At 42.1% G+C, this 16,090-nt stretch overlaps 1 protein-coding gene across 1 annotated transcript in view; it reads left to right on the forward strand.

Annotated features, from left to right (window-relative positions):
• The window catches only part of LRP8 (LDL receptor related protein 8), a 192,940-nt gene that overhangs the window by 133,471 nt on the left and 43,379 nt on the right, over nucleotides 1-16,090 (forward strand). Inside the window, exon 4 of the mRNA XM_074876017.1 lies at nucleotides 13,617-13,745. Coding sequence (XP_074732118.1) covers nucleotides 13,617-13,745 — 129 coding nt within the window. The remainder of the gene's footprint in view (nucleotides 1-13,616; nucleotides 13,746-16,090) is intronic.

Here is a 16,090-nt window from a genome sequence, read left to right on the forward strand (position 1 = left end):
ATCAAGACTCTCACCCAACTTGGTGTCATCTTCAAACTTACTGAGGGTGCACTCAATCCCCTCGTCTAGATCATCAGTAAAGATGTTAAACAGGAGTGGCCCCAAAACTGAGCCCTGGGGGACACCACTCATGTCCGGCTGCCAACCAGATTTAACTCCATTCACCACAACTCTTTGGGCCCGGCCATCCAGCCAGTTTTTCACCCAGCAAAGCGTGTGCCCATCCAAGCCGCGAGCAGCCAGTTTCTCCAGGAGAATGCTGTGGGAAATGGTGTCAAAGGCCTTACTGAAGTCAAGGTAAACAACATCCACAGCCTTTCCCTCATCCAATAAGCAGGTTGCCCTGTTGTAGAAGGAGATCAGGTTTGTCAAGCAGGACCTGCCTTTCATAAACCCATGCTGATTGGGCCTGATCATCTGGTTATCCCACATGTGTTGTGTGATGGTACTCTGGATGAGCTGCTCTATCAGCTTCCCAGGCAGCAAGTCAAGCTGACAGGCCTGTAATTTCCCAGATCATCCTTCCGACCCTTCTTATAGACGGGCGTCACATTGGCCAATTTCCAGTCTGTCAGGACCTCCCCAGTCAGCCAGGACTGCTGGTAATGATGGAAAACGGCTTGGCGAGCACCCCAGCCAGCTCCTTCTGCACCCTTGGGTGTATCCCATCCGGTCCCATAGACTTGTGTATGTCTAAGTACTGCAGTAGGTCACTGACTATCTCTGCCTGGAATGCAGAGGGGTTGTTCTCCCAGTCTCTGTCTTCTGGCTGAGGAGGCTGGATTCCCTCAATACAGCTAGTCTTGCTATTAAAGACTGAGGCTAAGAAGGCATTAAGCACCTCAGCCTTTTCCTTGTCACTTGTTACCAACATTTCCTCCTGCGTCTAGCAGGGGATGGAGGCGCTCTCTGGTCTTTCTTTTGCTGCTCACATACTTATAGAAACATTTCTTGTTGTCCTTGATTGCTGAAGCCAGATTAATTTCCAGCTGGGCTTTAGACCTCCTGATTTCCGCCCTGCATAGCCTCACAGCCTCTTTGTAATCATTGTGAGGCGCTAGCCCCTTCTTCCAAAAGCTGTAAACTCTCCTTTTTTTTTTTTTTTTTGTTTGTTTGTTCATGAGTAGGGGAGAGCCACTGTCCTTCCTCCTCTCCAGCTGTGGATCATCATTTGTCAATCTCTAAAGACAGTCATAGGTATCAAGAAACCCTTTCTCTGTTCTGTGATCCTTGGAGATCTGTCTTTCCTCAACAAATGGAAACCAGGAGAAACCTCTGAGAAGGGGACATGTCATATAGATGGAAAAAGTAACTGGTGAGATTTTTGGTGAGAAGTATATTAGCTTCCTGATAAGCAGGTTGATGGCAGAGTTTTCATGGAGTTATTATCCTTCACTGAGCAAAAGTTATCTAATATGTATCTATGTATACTATCTCATATATACTGCTTATATCTAATATATCTATATATACTTCTTTTCATCTCTGATCTGCACAGAATATCCCAACAGATAGAGAGACACTATGTTTTAGATAAAGGAAGGTGTTTTTCTGCCATTGGCAGGTTTTGCTGCCATGACCTGCTTGAAGTAGGCTTGCTGCCTTTCAGGACTGGGACCCCTAAGAAGCTGACAGTCACAGTTAAAGCACACTCCATTGTCTGAACAAACTCTGGCTCATTTTCTTCTGATCAAAAGTACTTGGTGAAAGGTGCAGCTTGGATTCTTTAAAGCATCTCATTATAGGTTATATTTAGAAGTGGGAAGAATATATTATTAATTACTAGGATGCTCTAAAGCAGAGAAGCTGTTTAATCCATGCCCTTGATGAACAGAGAAGTTACTGTACTGAAGGAAGGTTATGCAATTAACAGTATATTCATTAGGAGTTCATCAGATATCAAACTATGCTTATCTTCAGGATAGTACTAGAATATCTTACAATTTCCTAGTTATTGCTTAAGTGATAAGAGCAAGAGGCAGGAACTGCCACAGGAAAATTTATATAATGCAGTTTACATGTCTGTTATCTGCCAGTTTATATATATAATTTTACATCTCAGTTTACAGGCTAAATACTCTCCTGTTGCCTTGGTGGAAGTGGGGTTTGCTGGGAAGAACTGGAGGTGGAAGTTGGCCCCCCACATTTCTTGGTTTATGAGGTTGCTAAATGGTCACAGTGTATAGCCACTTACTGTGAGGATCGTGACCTTTTTTTCATATCTTTTGTTCCCACAACACCCCTTTTACCAAGGTAGCTGGCCAGTGGGTTTGTCTCAGTATTGTTCTGGATGTTTGCTTTGATCTGTTTAGTATTCTCAACTCCAGTCTGTGTACTGGCTATGTAAAACAGAGCCATTTCTCTAACCTCAGTGATTTTAGTAATTACTTTCAGTACTTACAAAATACAATATTTTTTCTGTCTTCAAGTTCAGACTGACATCTGGTAACTGATTTTTATTAATTGTGTGATATAGTCTGGTGAACTGTTTTTTAAACCGTGCTTGAAAACTTAATTTTGAGTTGAGCATTAATTTGCTTCAAAGGAAGTGGAGAAGTCAAGAGCTTAAATGTGCCATAATGTGTATTAAATAAGCCACCTTCTGGAATTTGTTTCTGGATTTGCTGTAATAGGAATGGAACATATTAATTATTAATTAATATATGGGAAGAGAAATAGATAAATCGGTTCTGGTGCTGTGCTCAGCTGCTTGTATAAGAATTTGACAAGTGACCAAGTTGATTGGGGCTGGTAGGCTTGTACTAAGCGAGGTTACTGCTGGTGAAAAGAATTAATTCTTTTTAGAAACTAATTTTTAACAGTTCAGGGTCACAGTGCCACAGATTTGAAGAGAGTCTAGAAAACTCTGTCGTTTGTATCTGTAAACCAAAACCAGTCAACGTATGATTCAATAAAAAGTAAATGTGTCTCTTGTCTAAAAGTATCTGTGAAGAAATTGTTCCAAGATGCTTTCAAACTGCTGAGTTACAAAATCACACGGGGAGGTATGGTTGATTTATTGTGTGCTGCAATCTGGAGTATTTTATCACTGAATCTTTAGCGAAGAAAGTTGATGTTAGTGAAGCCGCAACTTATTTAGACCAAAAGCCTAGGAATAAAGAAAGAAGCATTACGGTATTGCTACAGATCGGGAGAATATAGTTATTACCTGTGTTTCTGTAGGGAACAGCTCTTTCTGCAGTCACTGCTAAGTCAGGCCATGAGGGACAGGCTTTGTAAATTGAAGCTTGAGAGTGGGGTCTGGTGTGCCCATGGGATACCCAGGTAATGGGAATTAGGCTGTGCTGCTTAAGCACACAGCTGACACGGCCAGGCTGATACCTGAATAGATGACAAAAGGCTTGTAATAAGTCATGCTTTGGTGGAGGAAGGCTAAGGCAGTCGTTCCCCAGCTGTGCACCTTTGCGCAGCAAGGCCATCGTAGGCCCTGAGAGCTGTATTCAGCAGCTAAACGCATCAATTTGTCAGTTGTGTGGCTGCGTGAGAAAGTTTGAAAGTTTCTCAAAAATCTATTTGCCCACAAGGCTTCGGAATCACTGTTCTAGGGCAGTGAACAAGTTTTCCTTTCAGAAGTTGCATTTCACAGGGTTAATTAGCTGACTTCCATTCATGCCTAGCTTGTGCCGCCTTAACCTCCTGACTCTCATTTCTTCCTTGACACTCTTCCTACCCATAGCATGTCTGTGTTTGAACTTTGCTGATTCCCAGCTCTATTGCTGCCAGTCCGTGCTGGGTCAGCTGTTACCTTTGAGTGTTTTATTCTCCTAAGGCTTGCCTGAATCAGAATTGCCTTGAAAGCATCATGCATCACTAATCTTCAGGAAACACAGCGGATCACGATAAATTTTAAAGGCTGTGTGTAGCCAGACTTACGTTTTCACAGTAGGCATCCCTGGATATAAGCGGAGGTAGAGGACCTGTGTTGAGGAACAGTGCTCTGCTCTCAACCATGACAAAGACTCACGTTCAGTTGGGTTTCTGGGCTATGGGAAAGGCAAATTCCTTCCCTCCCTCCCTCCCTCCCCCCCCCCCCCCCCCCCCCCCCGTCTTTTTGGTGGGTTTTTTTCTTTTTTTCCTTCCCTGACCTCACCCGTTACTGTTAATGCAAAAAGAAGGGGAGACTGAACTGCGTTATAACTGCCAATGTGTACATAAACTGACAGGGTAATTACTAATGTAGACAGTGGTGGGATGGGAGGTTTGACAGGACAAGGTTGTACATCACTCACTTCAAACTAGCTCTAAAAACAATAGAGTTTAAAGAAGACATTATGTTCAGGGTAGAAAAAAAGGGAAGTATTTTAACTGACCTTAAACAAAGCCATGGCATTGTTGGATTTTTCTAGTCTTTGCTTTTGAACATGAAAAATGCCTCTCAGAAAGGGGAATATTTAATAGCTTTGCTATTAGAAAAGTATCTCTAGAGAAAATTGAGTACTGGGTTTTGCTAACAGGCCTATGTATTTGCAAACAAAGTCAACTGTCAGTTTATTAAATTATTAAACTGCTTGAGTTCAGCAGTGCACATTGCTGCTTTAGGTATATCAAGAACAGGTGGTTCTTCAGCTGTTCTCATTTTTTACTTTGTCTAAGTTTTTTCCCTGTGTTTATCAGTAATATCTTCTTTCCTCTGTGCCAAGCTAAGGGTGTGACCAGCTGATCCCTGAGATCAGGCATGCTCATCATTGAAGAGAAAATAAAATTTTAAGTAGTGCAAAATGATCTGAAGAACTCTAATATGGAAACTCATGTTTTCAGTAGCCAGAATAATGTCTTAGTGTCACAACTCCTCTTGAAGACAAGTTCTGCCCTGGCTTAGAGGTGGAGCAGAGAGAAGGGCAAGAAGGTTTGGTGGTTTCACAAGGAGGGACCATGTTAGGGTTTCAGCGAAGCAGGGTGAAGCATCCAGCTGCTCTGACTCTGTGCCCATTCCTCCTGCTTGGCTATGTGGTAGGCTTCAGTGGCGTTTGTGGCACCAGCCTGTTTGAAGCCTCTGACCTTGCACTTTTTTTACCTATAAATACCAACAGAGGCTACTTTTGTGCTGATTTAAAGGAGTACCTTGAACTCTTCCTGTAAGCAGATATAAGTTAAGGTTTTATCCCTCTTGAGTTTTAAAGGACTAGTCTGCTTTATGACTGCTGCTGATAAAAGTACAGAATTGAATTTTCTGTATGGCTATTCTCTTAAAAATCACTGTAGCAGTAATATCCTTTTGTGACTTAATATAAGGAAGTAAACAGCACAGTTGGCAAAGGTATATTTTGATTGGTGTCTATATTTAATACTGGCCTTCAGGATACAGGCTGGGATGGAGCAGTCGTTGGACCCATTTTGACAAATTCTAAACATGATCTGTGACTTGATTCCTGATTCAGTTGAAGTCAGCAGCAAATTTCTCGGGTCAGGATTTTTCCATGAATGCTTGAGCATTTCTCCATTTTAAGTCCAGGGTAAATTGTGGATTTGTCTCATCCATGGAGAAGACATGCACAGGGCCAGCTTGTAGAAGTAGGGGGAAAAGTTGGCAGATGGCCTCAAACTTCAGTTTGTCGAAATCCCCTTTTTGTTCCCCTAAACAATGAGGGTTGTGCTTCATAGTGATTAAGCTAGACACTAGCCTGTAATTACAGGGCTGTATTAATTTCTTCTCTGGATTAATCTGAATAAACATTTCTAGTGACCATATGGCTGTGGTGTCAGGGAGGATGTAAAACTCTGTAGCGTTTAGAGGTGGCATGTGGTTCATGGTATCTCACGTGGCTACACACAGTATAACAATGTTTTACTCACATGGAGTTGGACTACACCAACGTTGTTTCTGTTGTGTACCTTTTCTGCCTTGCCTAATGGCGTCTTCGTGCTCAGCTCTGCAACAGGATCAACATCTTCCAGTGCCGTCATGCCACAAGTAGGTGGTGGTCATAGTTGTTTTGGATGTTACTGTAATGGCCAATGACTTGGATTTACCTGAAATGAGCCAAGTGACTTGAATTTAAGGTAGGTCTCATCAGCAGGGCCTGTCAGGCATATCAGGTAGATAACAGAAGTGCCATCAAAACACTATCTTGGAAAGATGTGAAATTAATTAGGTGAGACATGCTCAGATGATTGCAGCAAGTGAGCATTTGCTATGTTTACAGAAAGACAAAATCAGCTGAAGTCCTGCCAGTCTGACTGAGGGAAGGAAATGCTTTTCTTATCCAAGTTTGGTAGTTTTGATTTTTAAAGTGGGTGAGTAAGACATAGCAGTCAAGAATCTAAGAAAAATGATGTGCTGGAAGCCCAAGAGTACTAATCATTTCTGTCCAGCATGCTATTTTGAGCTGTGCCAATATTCAGTATTCTGGGAAAGGTTTAAAAACAAACCGTAAGTGTGCCAGGATTGCTCTGAACTTGAGTAAAGAATCCCTTCCTGACCTGTGCAGATGACTCAAGCTGTGGGACATGAAACTTAGTTATTCATTACTATAAAACCTGATGCCATGTGTCTTCTCAGCCTACTACAGAAGTATCTTGCCTCTTTACACTCTGCTCAGATACAGTTTATATTACCTATTAAAACTATTGGCACTACCCCTGAGAATCATTTCCTTCACTGAGGTTGTTTGTAGTGTCTGTGTTTGAAACATGCTTTTCCTATAAAAGCTACCTCACTTTTATTCTGACAGTGAGTCTATATTTCAGTAATTAGGATTAATCCTGGGACTTTGAATTCCTGATTATTTCGCTCTGCTCTCAGAGGTGATAATCACCAATGTGATAATCTGCACAAAAGCAAGGTACGTGCTATCTGTTGTAGGCGTCCTGAACCATTTGTACGCTAAGCTTATTTTCTCCCTCCGGTTTCTAGGTAGAGGAGTTGGAGACTCATCAAAGACTCCTAACCCATGCTGTTACTGTAAAGAAGCCTTTCTTACAAGTGCACAAGAATGGATTTAAGGGCTGTACTGTTCGGTGTAATAGAGTTAAATCCTTTCCCATTCCCCTGGGAACTTCTGAACATAAGTCACCATCAGACAAATCACACTACAGAATCTAACTTTTTATCAGGTGTATCACTGTTAATACTGTTTATGACATGATTTCTTGACCTTTGTAGTATAGTTTCTTAGTAGCCTTTCCTAATCTGTCTTTTGAGTAGCTTATAGTAATTTATGTTCAAAGTTTAAAGGTAGTGGCCACAAATTAATTATCTTTTTGTGCAGAAAGAATAGATTTTCACTATTTCTCTGCCTTTGTATGCTCCAACAAAGGTTATTGCACATAAGTGTGTACTCACCTACTCAGAAATGTAGTCAGGTAGCAGTAGTCCAAGCTTTCAGGTCCTGGGAATCAGTGTTGTCAGCATGTCCCAATTCTGACCTGAACAGACCATCCTGTGCTAGCAGATGGATGGGTCGGCGGCCTCTGTCAACAAAGGCATCAATTGTGGTGGTGATTTGGTCTCTTTCCAAGTCTCCGAGTGCTGTAATCCTAATTCATTTAAACCACTATTCATGACACTTGCTTTGGCCTGTAAAGTTGCCTTTATTTTCTCAGTGATCTCAAGTGTATGCATAATACGGATATGGTGAGCAAACCAAATACTGCTACTGCATGCACTGAGTTTAGTAAAAGTTGCAAGTTCACGTAAAGCTTGCTATCCCAGCAGGCTGATGTTCGTAGCATGTTGCTTTACGTGACAGAATGGGAAGTTCTTTGCAGAATCCCAACCTTTGAAACAACTCTGGTTAGCATTCCCTGTAATGCGTTCTGTCTTTGTATATTGCTGATGCATAGATCCAAATACAGGCACCCAGCAAAGCTGTAGGTTCAGGAGAGTTCCTGTGTTGTCACAGTGTGTGTGCTCTGTACACCAATGCCAAAGAAATTCCTGAGACACATCTTGCAGGGTTAAGTGAAGTAAACTAAGGCAACAGCAACCTGTTCTGAGCTATGGGGTGAACGAATGGGTGAATGGGTTAGAAGCCAGTGTTCCATGCTGAGGTGGAAGAAGAGGCAAGGGAAGGAAAATACCAGTGCAGACACTGTCAGCTGTGATATTAATTTAAGGCACAAGATGGATTTTGAAATGTGTTTCTTATGCACCCTAAATGCTTCAGTAGGAAAGTATGAGATATAAGTCAGTAGTGAATGTAGACTGGGATATACATTTATATATAGACTGGGAGCTCCGAGTTCCGAATTTCACTAAGCAATCTCTGCCTATCAGCTCCCTTCCTCTCTCCTGAACAGTTCCTCATTTAACAATTGTGCTTGTTTTGGCTGGAAACATAGAGGTACTAGTCCTGTACATGGGCAGGTATGAACATTTCTTTTGTTCTTGGTACATCTCTGAGATAGGACTGCCACCTATGACAAAAGAAGAATTAAGGGCAGTATTTGAGAAGGGAAGGTCCTTGTTAAAAAACATCTTAAAGAAAAGCTGACAACTAAACCATTGCTGGAGGAAAGAGGGAATTTTAAGCTCCATAATAAAGGTCATAGTGGAAGTTTTACAGGAACAATTTATTGGCAGGTCAGAATTGAATTAAACCATTTTAGTATGACATTTTCTCTGTTGCAGAGTGAAGTTTTGGGTTGGGATTTTTCTTCTGAAGAACCTGGGAAAAACACAGGGGGCAGTCTGGAGAGGATGGGGAGTTATTTCAGCAGAGATAGAGAAACTGTTCAGACCTATAAGATGATGTATGTCCACAAAGGGCATTCTTTTCAGTCTGTCGATGAAAAGTCTTGTGGGTTTCCCACCAGTAGAAGCTGTTTAATTACATTTTGTGTATGCTCTTAGAGTACCTGTTTGGTGAGAACCTGACAAATGGTCTTCTGAGAGTAAATCAATTCTGTTTTCTTGGGCTTTCTTGAATATACATGATGTCCGGAGCCTGAAAAGCACAGCAGTGGCACAAGAGGAAGCAAACAGTGGGGCGCCAGTTAGGCTCTATGGTTCTCTGAAAGACTTTGTAGCCTCCTGTAAAGAAAAAGAAGAATGTGCCATTGGCGGTAGTGAGTAAATGGAACCTTCTTGTCTTCTTTGCTCTTGTCTCCTTATAAATAAACCATTGTTGTCCATCCTTGGCATTTGCAGTTCATTGTGATAAATTGGTCTTGATGTGTCTGACATTTCAACCGAGTTGTTTAATGGTGCTTTTCTGAAAAGGCAGATCTTGCTATAACTTGTATTGGTCCAGAATATATCCAGGGTAAGAGCACTCACCATCACGTACAGCGCTAACCCTTTGCCGTCTGGGTGGATGAAGAGGAAAGTAGGAAGTAAACATTTTGGTCACATAAGGCCTGGGTTTGTGTAAGCAGCATACAGAAATGTTAAGTCTGGATTGCAGTTGCTAAAAGCCTGTTTCATAGTGTGGACAACAACACTGAGTCCACTTGCACTGCTGCAGCATCTGCGGGGGGGAGGAAAAAAAACCCCAACTTGCTGAAATAACACGGAAGTATTTTCATCAGAATTTTTCTCTGAGTTTTAGGCCCTGTTATCTGCCAGTGCTTACAAGTTGTTGGCTTCCATGCAATGATTGCTTGGGTGCAGAAACCATTGAAACGTAGAGATTTGATGAACTGTGACCAACAGCAGCTTCTGTTGCTGCATCCTGCAAGTTCAAGCTTTGATTTACATTTTTTAAATGTCTGTAATTACTCTGTCAGCGAGATGATTAACACAGAGATTGCTTTCCATAAATAGGAGTCTTCTATCCATAACTTTCCAAACCTTTCAGCTTCCCAAAGCTATTAAGCGTCTGCCCACAGCAGCCAAGCAGAAGTAATGCCCATACTTAAACTTGTGACCAATAAATAACCTTTTTGCTGGTTAATGATCCCACAGTGTTATGATACCATTTTATAATTATATTTCACCTTCTTCAAAATCAGGTGTGTGGTAAGTGTTCTCACCTGTCTTGACCCACTTAGTTCTCAATGGAGATATACTGTGAGCATGAAGAAGCTGGTCCTACTTGTCATCAAAACAAATTTGCCTTTCCACCAGAGCCTGAGCAAGAACTAGAACAATTTTGAGGGATGTGGACCAATAACCTGATCCACAACTGTGTCTGACTTCTTTTTGGTCTCCCAGTTTTCCCATTATGCTAGTCCAATACAAATCTTGTTCTGGAATGCACTGCACAAATGCAGTCAGGAGACCAACTTTCAAAGTGTAAAAGCATGGAAATCCACTTGGAGTAATAAATCTAGCGAGGAAAGTTATTTTTATCTTATGTATTCTAAGCATGTGTTCACTTATGGTGAAAACTTGTTATAGAGCATGGGGCAGCGTAGACGCAAACCTCAGCACAGGGCCCAGCCATGAATGGGGGGGGGGTGTGGAGAGAAGAGGGGCTCAGTAGGGTGCGAGTGCTCTGTTTCACGTAGCCACGTGCAGGGCAGCAGGAGCTGTGACCTCCTTGCCCCAGCAGCACGCTCCCCTCTGCCTGGCCTTCTGAAGTGGCGTCCCGGCAGCCGGGGTTTGGTGCTGAAGGTGTTTGGGAGTGGGCAACTGGATTTCAGTGGCCATAGAACTGTGCACCTCAGAGCTGAGAGGCTTTGGAGGCCTTGATGGTAGAATGCAAAGCCCAGGTAGCTGCTGGAGACCCCAGTCATGTCATCCCTCTGTATGGTATTTGTGGCAAAAAGCCTTATTTTCACTGGCGCTGCTTGGTGGGCCCTTCAGAAAATGAGGGAGCCCTACTGTTGGGGTTGGGGTCCCTTCCCCACAGCCAGGTATTGTGCCTCTGTCACTTCCCTAGGCCTCTTGGGCTGCCTCATAGACGTGGCCTGTGACCATCCCTGTCCCTTTCCCAGAAGTTGCTGTCTTCTCCTCAGTGTTGACACCTTTCTCCTCAGAGGGACTGATGGCAGCGAGGTGAGGCCTCTGGTGCCCTCCCTCCCTGGCTACTGCAGGCTCGCCCTGCCAGACTGCAGTCTGTAATCCTTGTGTAGCTCTGTATGGAGGTTTTTTAAAAAAAAAAGTTACAGAGACTTGGCTGCACATTTTTACTTTTCAATATAACATTCTCCAGGCTCACACCTACATGTGTGAGGGCTGGGTAAGGCCGGCAGAAGCGGTAATGTGAGGGTGCAAGCCCTCTGTGCTGAGGGGCTGTGGGGCTTCTAGGCCAAATGGACCGTTTTAGCTCCATTTTTTTCTTGTTTGAGGGGGCTGCTGGTTGCCACTCAGCTGCCACAGAACTTGTTTTTCCTTCTGTACCCATGAGTTACTTGGGCATGTTTAAGGGTGATGTGCCCTGGCATACAGGTCTGGGGATAGTATCTGGAGCAGCTCAGCTGCAGTGAGAGATGCCAGCTTCCTCGAGGGTGAGGGCAAGCACCTTGTCTTACACCATTTTGCACAGTTGGCAAATGACCTGGTTTTCAGACTTGCTATCTGACTTCTGTGGAAGGATGTGAGTGCTCAGCACCCCCAAGCGTCCCTGCAGTTATGCATTATAAATGTTTAGCTTAGAGGGACCAGGGCTGAGGGGAAAATGTGGGATGTGGGTCCCAGCCCATGGCAGGGCACCACTCTGAGCTGGCAGACATGATGATCCTGGTGGGGTGTTGTTGTGGAACCTTTCCAGTGTCAGGTGATTTTTATTAGTGACCCGCTAGTAAAATAATCAAAAAGCCTAAGTAAGGATCCCTTTTTTCCTCCACTCTGTAGATCATGCAACATTCATAAATGTTATTTAGGTATGCAGTGAGCAAATTTCAACAAAAATGCTGTCTTTCCTCAGGGTGATAAAACTTCATTACATCTGTTATTAACTGTCTGTCTGTGGCAGGACCTAATTTTTCTTGATATATTGGTTTCCCACAGCTTCTAGAAACTGCTTCTTATAGCACTTCAAGGCGCCAAGACAGAGAAATCCTGGTATTAAATAGCTCTGCTTTCTAAGTGGCTGATTGATGCTTTGGGGCTGTAAGATGGCACTCTACAGCCTTCTTGTGCAGATGAAAAGGGAGAGGTATAATTTTCATCCTCTTTTGCCCAGCACTTGGGAAACTGATTGGCTTTGAATAAATACCTTTACCAGGGCAGGGTAATGTGAAAGTTTTAATTCGGAATTTAGGTTCCTCCCTTCTCAGTAGACCTGCAGCCATATATAGCATTATCATCATTAATACCAATGGAAGAAACATGTTTGAAAACACGTATTTTTTTAAAAGAGAAAAATCAGTCTGTTTAATAAGTAAATCCTGCCAAACTGGGTGATGATTCCAGAATACTAAACAATTGTTTAAACTGTGGAACATTATGCATTCGAGCAGCCTTGTCACAATAAATGTAGATCTGTTGCTCTTTGCACTAGTATGAAAAAAATAAAAAGGAATTTTGGCAATGCAAAAATAAGAGAACGAGCTTCACAGCTTACTTGGTTCCAGATAAATTTGGCAGATTTTTTTTTTCATAATTGTATTCTTGCATGTACTAGGGTTTTTGCTTCTGTGCTCTTCCTGTGTCTCCATGTCTTCGATCACAGTCACCTTTAATTTCGGCAGTTACAGTTAAGTTTAACATGTGTGAGTTCATGCTTGTGCTTGCCACTTTGTCTTCAGGTTTACTAACCATAACCTGCCTACATCGTTAAATTTAGAAATGGCCTTGCAATACCAAACATGTAAGTAAACCCTAATACTAAAATTAGGCAATTCATTTTTCCTGACTTAATTTGAGGTAGTGTTTTCAGAGTAGTTTGTCCAGTACTACTGCTGTTGTGTGCAGGGTACTAGTGTTTTAATAGCAAAAGCATGGTGTGTGGAGGGTTTGAGGCAGTACAAACAGGCAGTGCTGTTGCTGCATTGAGCATTACTCACACGAAGTATTGCAGTCCTTCTACTTAACAACCAGCCCTAGGCTGTTAGTTGAAATCCCTGTTGATCTATTGAAGCAACTCTGTCAGTTCATTTTGGTTAAGCTTGAAAATAACTGTGAGGAGTGATATTTGGTTTATTTGCATGTTCCTGTACAGTTATGTTCCCAGAAGGGATTGGCTGGGTCAGGCGCAGGCTTGAAAGGAGAGGAAGGTCCTTGTTTCTGGGAAAGCCTCTGCAGGGAGACCTGATTCAAGAGGCATGTTGCAGAGAGGAAAGCGGCAGCACAAAGCTGGGCGCTTCTAGCCCATGCACAGACTGAGATGGTAAGAAGAAGGTGGGAGAGGGCCACGAGGCCCCAAGAGTGTGTAAAGAGCCACAGGGCCTATGCACAGTTGCAACTCAGGGTCACTGTGATGGCCAGAAGCAAGAGCCTGCCTGCAAGGAAATACTAGGTAGGAGAAGTGGCATGTGAATCTGACTGACTTCTGTTCTTCTCCCCTAATTCCTTTGAGTCTAAAGTGGAGTTTCTGTGATTTTGTTTAATAAACAGTGGCGTGCTTTTTTTTCATGTAAAAGTATTGTTTGGGGAACACATATGGGATATGTAAGCAGCCATACCTCAAAATCAGTGTTGACTTGGGATTTCATTACAATGTGTCTCAGGATTGAGCCATACAAAATAAAAGAAACTTTAAAAGCATAAACAATGTTAGCAATGTCTAGAACGATGTTTAACGTTGTTTTTTTTTTCTTTATTCTTTCAGCCAAGCAAGTATGTCCAGCTGAAAAAATTAGCTGTGGAGACTTAAGCAACAAATGTATCCCATCGTCCTGGAGATGTGATGGGCAGAAGGATTGTGAAAATGGTATTGATGAGGCTGGTTGCACTCCTGGTGAGTTAGAGTAATACTTTCATATGTATGCAACATTTCCCTTCAGGGCTATAAAGGTCCTAGAGTGACTATTACAAATGGCATGTAAAGGGATGACTTTTCCTGCCAACAAATTCATTCACTCTACGTTTGCAGTGCTGAGTAGTGAATTTTAGAAAAAGAGAGGAAAGAAGGATTCTAGAGTTGGAGCTGGCTGGAGAATACAAAGTGAACTCTATAGAGAATTAAGTATTCTTTTACTACTGTAGCAGAATATAGTTATTCAGTTTGGAACATGATTATCAAGGTTAATACCCAGATGACGTGGTAAGGACTTAAATAACAATGTTTAAACCTTCCTCTGTGGTAGCTCAGCAGCTTAGCGCCTTGTCCTTCCTCCTGCAGGGTGTAGCCCTGTAGGCTAAGGCTATCTTCTGCTGGGATATAATAGATAGGGCTGGATGTTTCTTTATTAATAGCTTGTTGGTTTCACTGGACATAGAGAGAATGATATACTATTTACTGTAACTGATTTAAATTCAGTCCCTAAATGGCCATTGCCTTTTATTAGGCCTTTCTCTGCTGAATGAAAGAACTCTTTAACAGTGTTTTCCCTCTGTGAAAACTCCTACACTGTGTAACCAAGCCATTTCTCAAACTGTCTTTTTGATAGACTAAACATATTTAGTTCTTTATGCTTCTTGTTGTCAAATATTTTCTTTTGAATGAATGCTTGACTCATTTTTGTGGCTCCCTTTGGTATCCCGGCTGATTTTTCCAACTTTCTTTTTATACAGACCACCAGAACTTAGGGAATATCAGTCTTGCCAGTCTGTGCATAAGTAGAATCACCTTTCTAATACTGTTCTGATATAACTCTGTTTGTCATTATTAAATTCTTTGTGTGCAAGTGATCCCAGGCTATTAAGAAGCTCTCATGCTCTGTGTAGGTATTCACCCATCCATCAGTATTTCTGGTGTTGCGTGTGATACCAGTAATGTTATTTCTACTTCCAGATTACTGGTGAAAGGGCTGAATGATTACATGCAAGTACACACTGATGTTTCTTCATTTGAAAACTGAATTTTGGGCTCTAATACCTAGCCAGTTCATAATCCACATTATATCTTTTCATTGAAGCTGTGCAATGAAATATGTTTCATGTGAATGTTTTGTGGTTCTGAGTAAAACTGTGGATAAATTTATTTATTTGCAGTCAGCTTATCAAACAAAATCTTACCAAAGATTTTACTGTCTGAGCAACCTGTTCCAGTGTTTAGCCACTCATTGTAAAAATATTTTTTCTTTGTACTTTTTTTACTTTTTCCTTTGTCACAACTTGTGCCCATTGCCTCTTCTTTTGCTGTGCACTTCTGAGAAGAGTTGGCCTCACTGTACATAGTGAAGATACAGCTTCACTGTATCGCCTCTTTAGATATTAGAAAATTGCAGTAAGATCTCCCTCTAACCTTCTCCAGGTTAACTAAACCCATTTCCCTCAGCCCCTCCTTGTATATCATGTGTTCCAGCACCATGACCATCTTGCTGGACTTCCACTGGACCCTCTCCAGGTTTTGAATGACTTTCCTGTACTGTCAGGGTGACACAGAATGGACATAGTATTTCAGATACGACCTTAACAAGTACCAGCTAGAGGAGAAGAACCACTTCCCTCAACCTGCTGCCCTCACTCTTGCTAATGAAACCCAGTGTGCAGTTTGTTATGTATGAAGCTCAGTATGAAGGTTCGATGCGACTCGCTAATTCAGTTAACTACAGATTAGACACACAGTTTTTCAAGCATCTTCCATACTGCACATGACTCAGAGGTGAGGGGTAATGGTAACAGGTTACAGTGCTTGTGCTGAGCCTGTGAGGTATGGCTTGGCTCGCAAGGAAGAGGCATAGGTTGCCTTATGTTGCCTCCTGTTTCATGTGGAATTAAGTGCATGTGCATTGGACAATTCCTAAGAAACTATTATGATGTGGTAAGTTGGTGATGTGCATAGATCCCTGGTCTTGTGTCCTTTAAGCTAATGATGTTTTGGCAGTTTTCAAGTGTCTTTTATTTGTTTCTGTATGAAACTCTTAGTGTTCTCTCTGTAGCTTATGCTTCTTTTGCCTTTGAATGAGAAGCTTGAATTAGAGACAAGTTCAGAAGATGTTTGTAACTGCTATTGAAAAAATTACTCTTTTCCCAATATGAGTTAGTGAAATTAAAACAATTTTTACACTGGTGGCTGCCTCCACTAATTTAATGCTGCTGCTGCTTACACCAGCAGGAGTTGTCTCGTGGAGTCTTTTATAATAAAAATCTACTTGAAATTGCTTTGAACTTCTTTTTTTCAAGGCTCTAGGTAACCCC

The sequence above is a fragment of the Strix uralensis genome, chromosome 8 (assembly GCF_047716275.1).
Source record: "Strix uralensis isolate ZFMK-TIS-50842 chromosome 8, bStrUra1, whole genome shotgun sequence".
In the NCBI taxonomy this organism is placed as follows: domain Eukaryota; kingdom Metazoa; phylum Chordata; class Aves; order Strigiformes; family Strigidae; genus Strix; species Strix uralensis.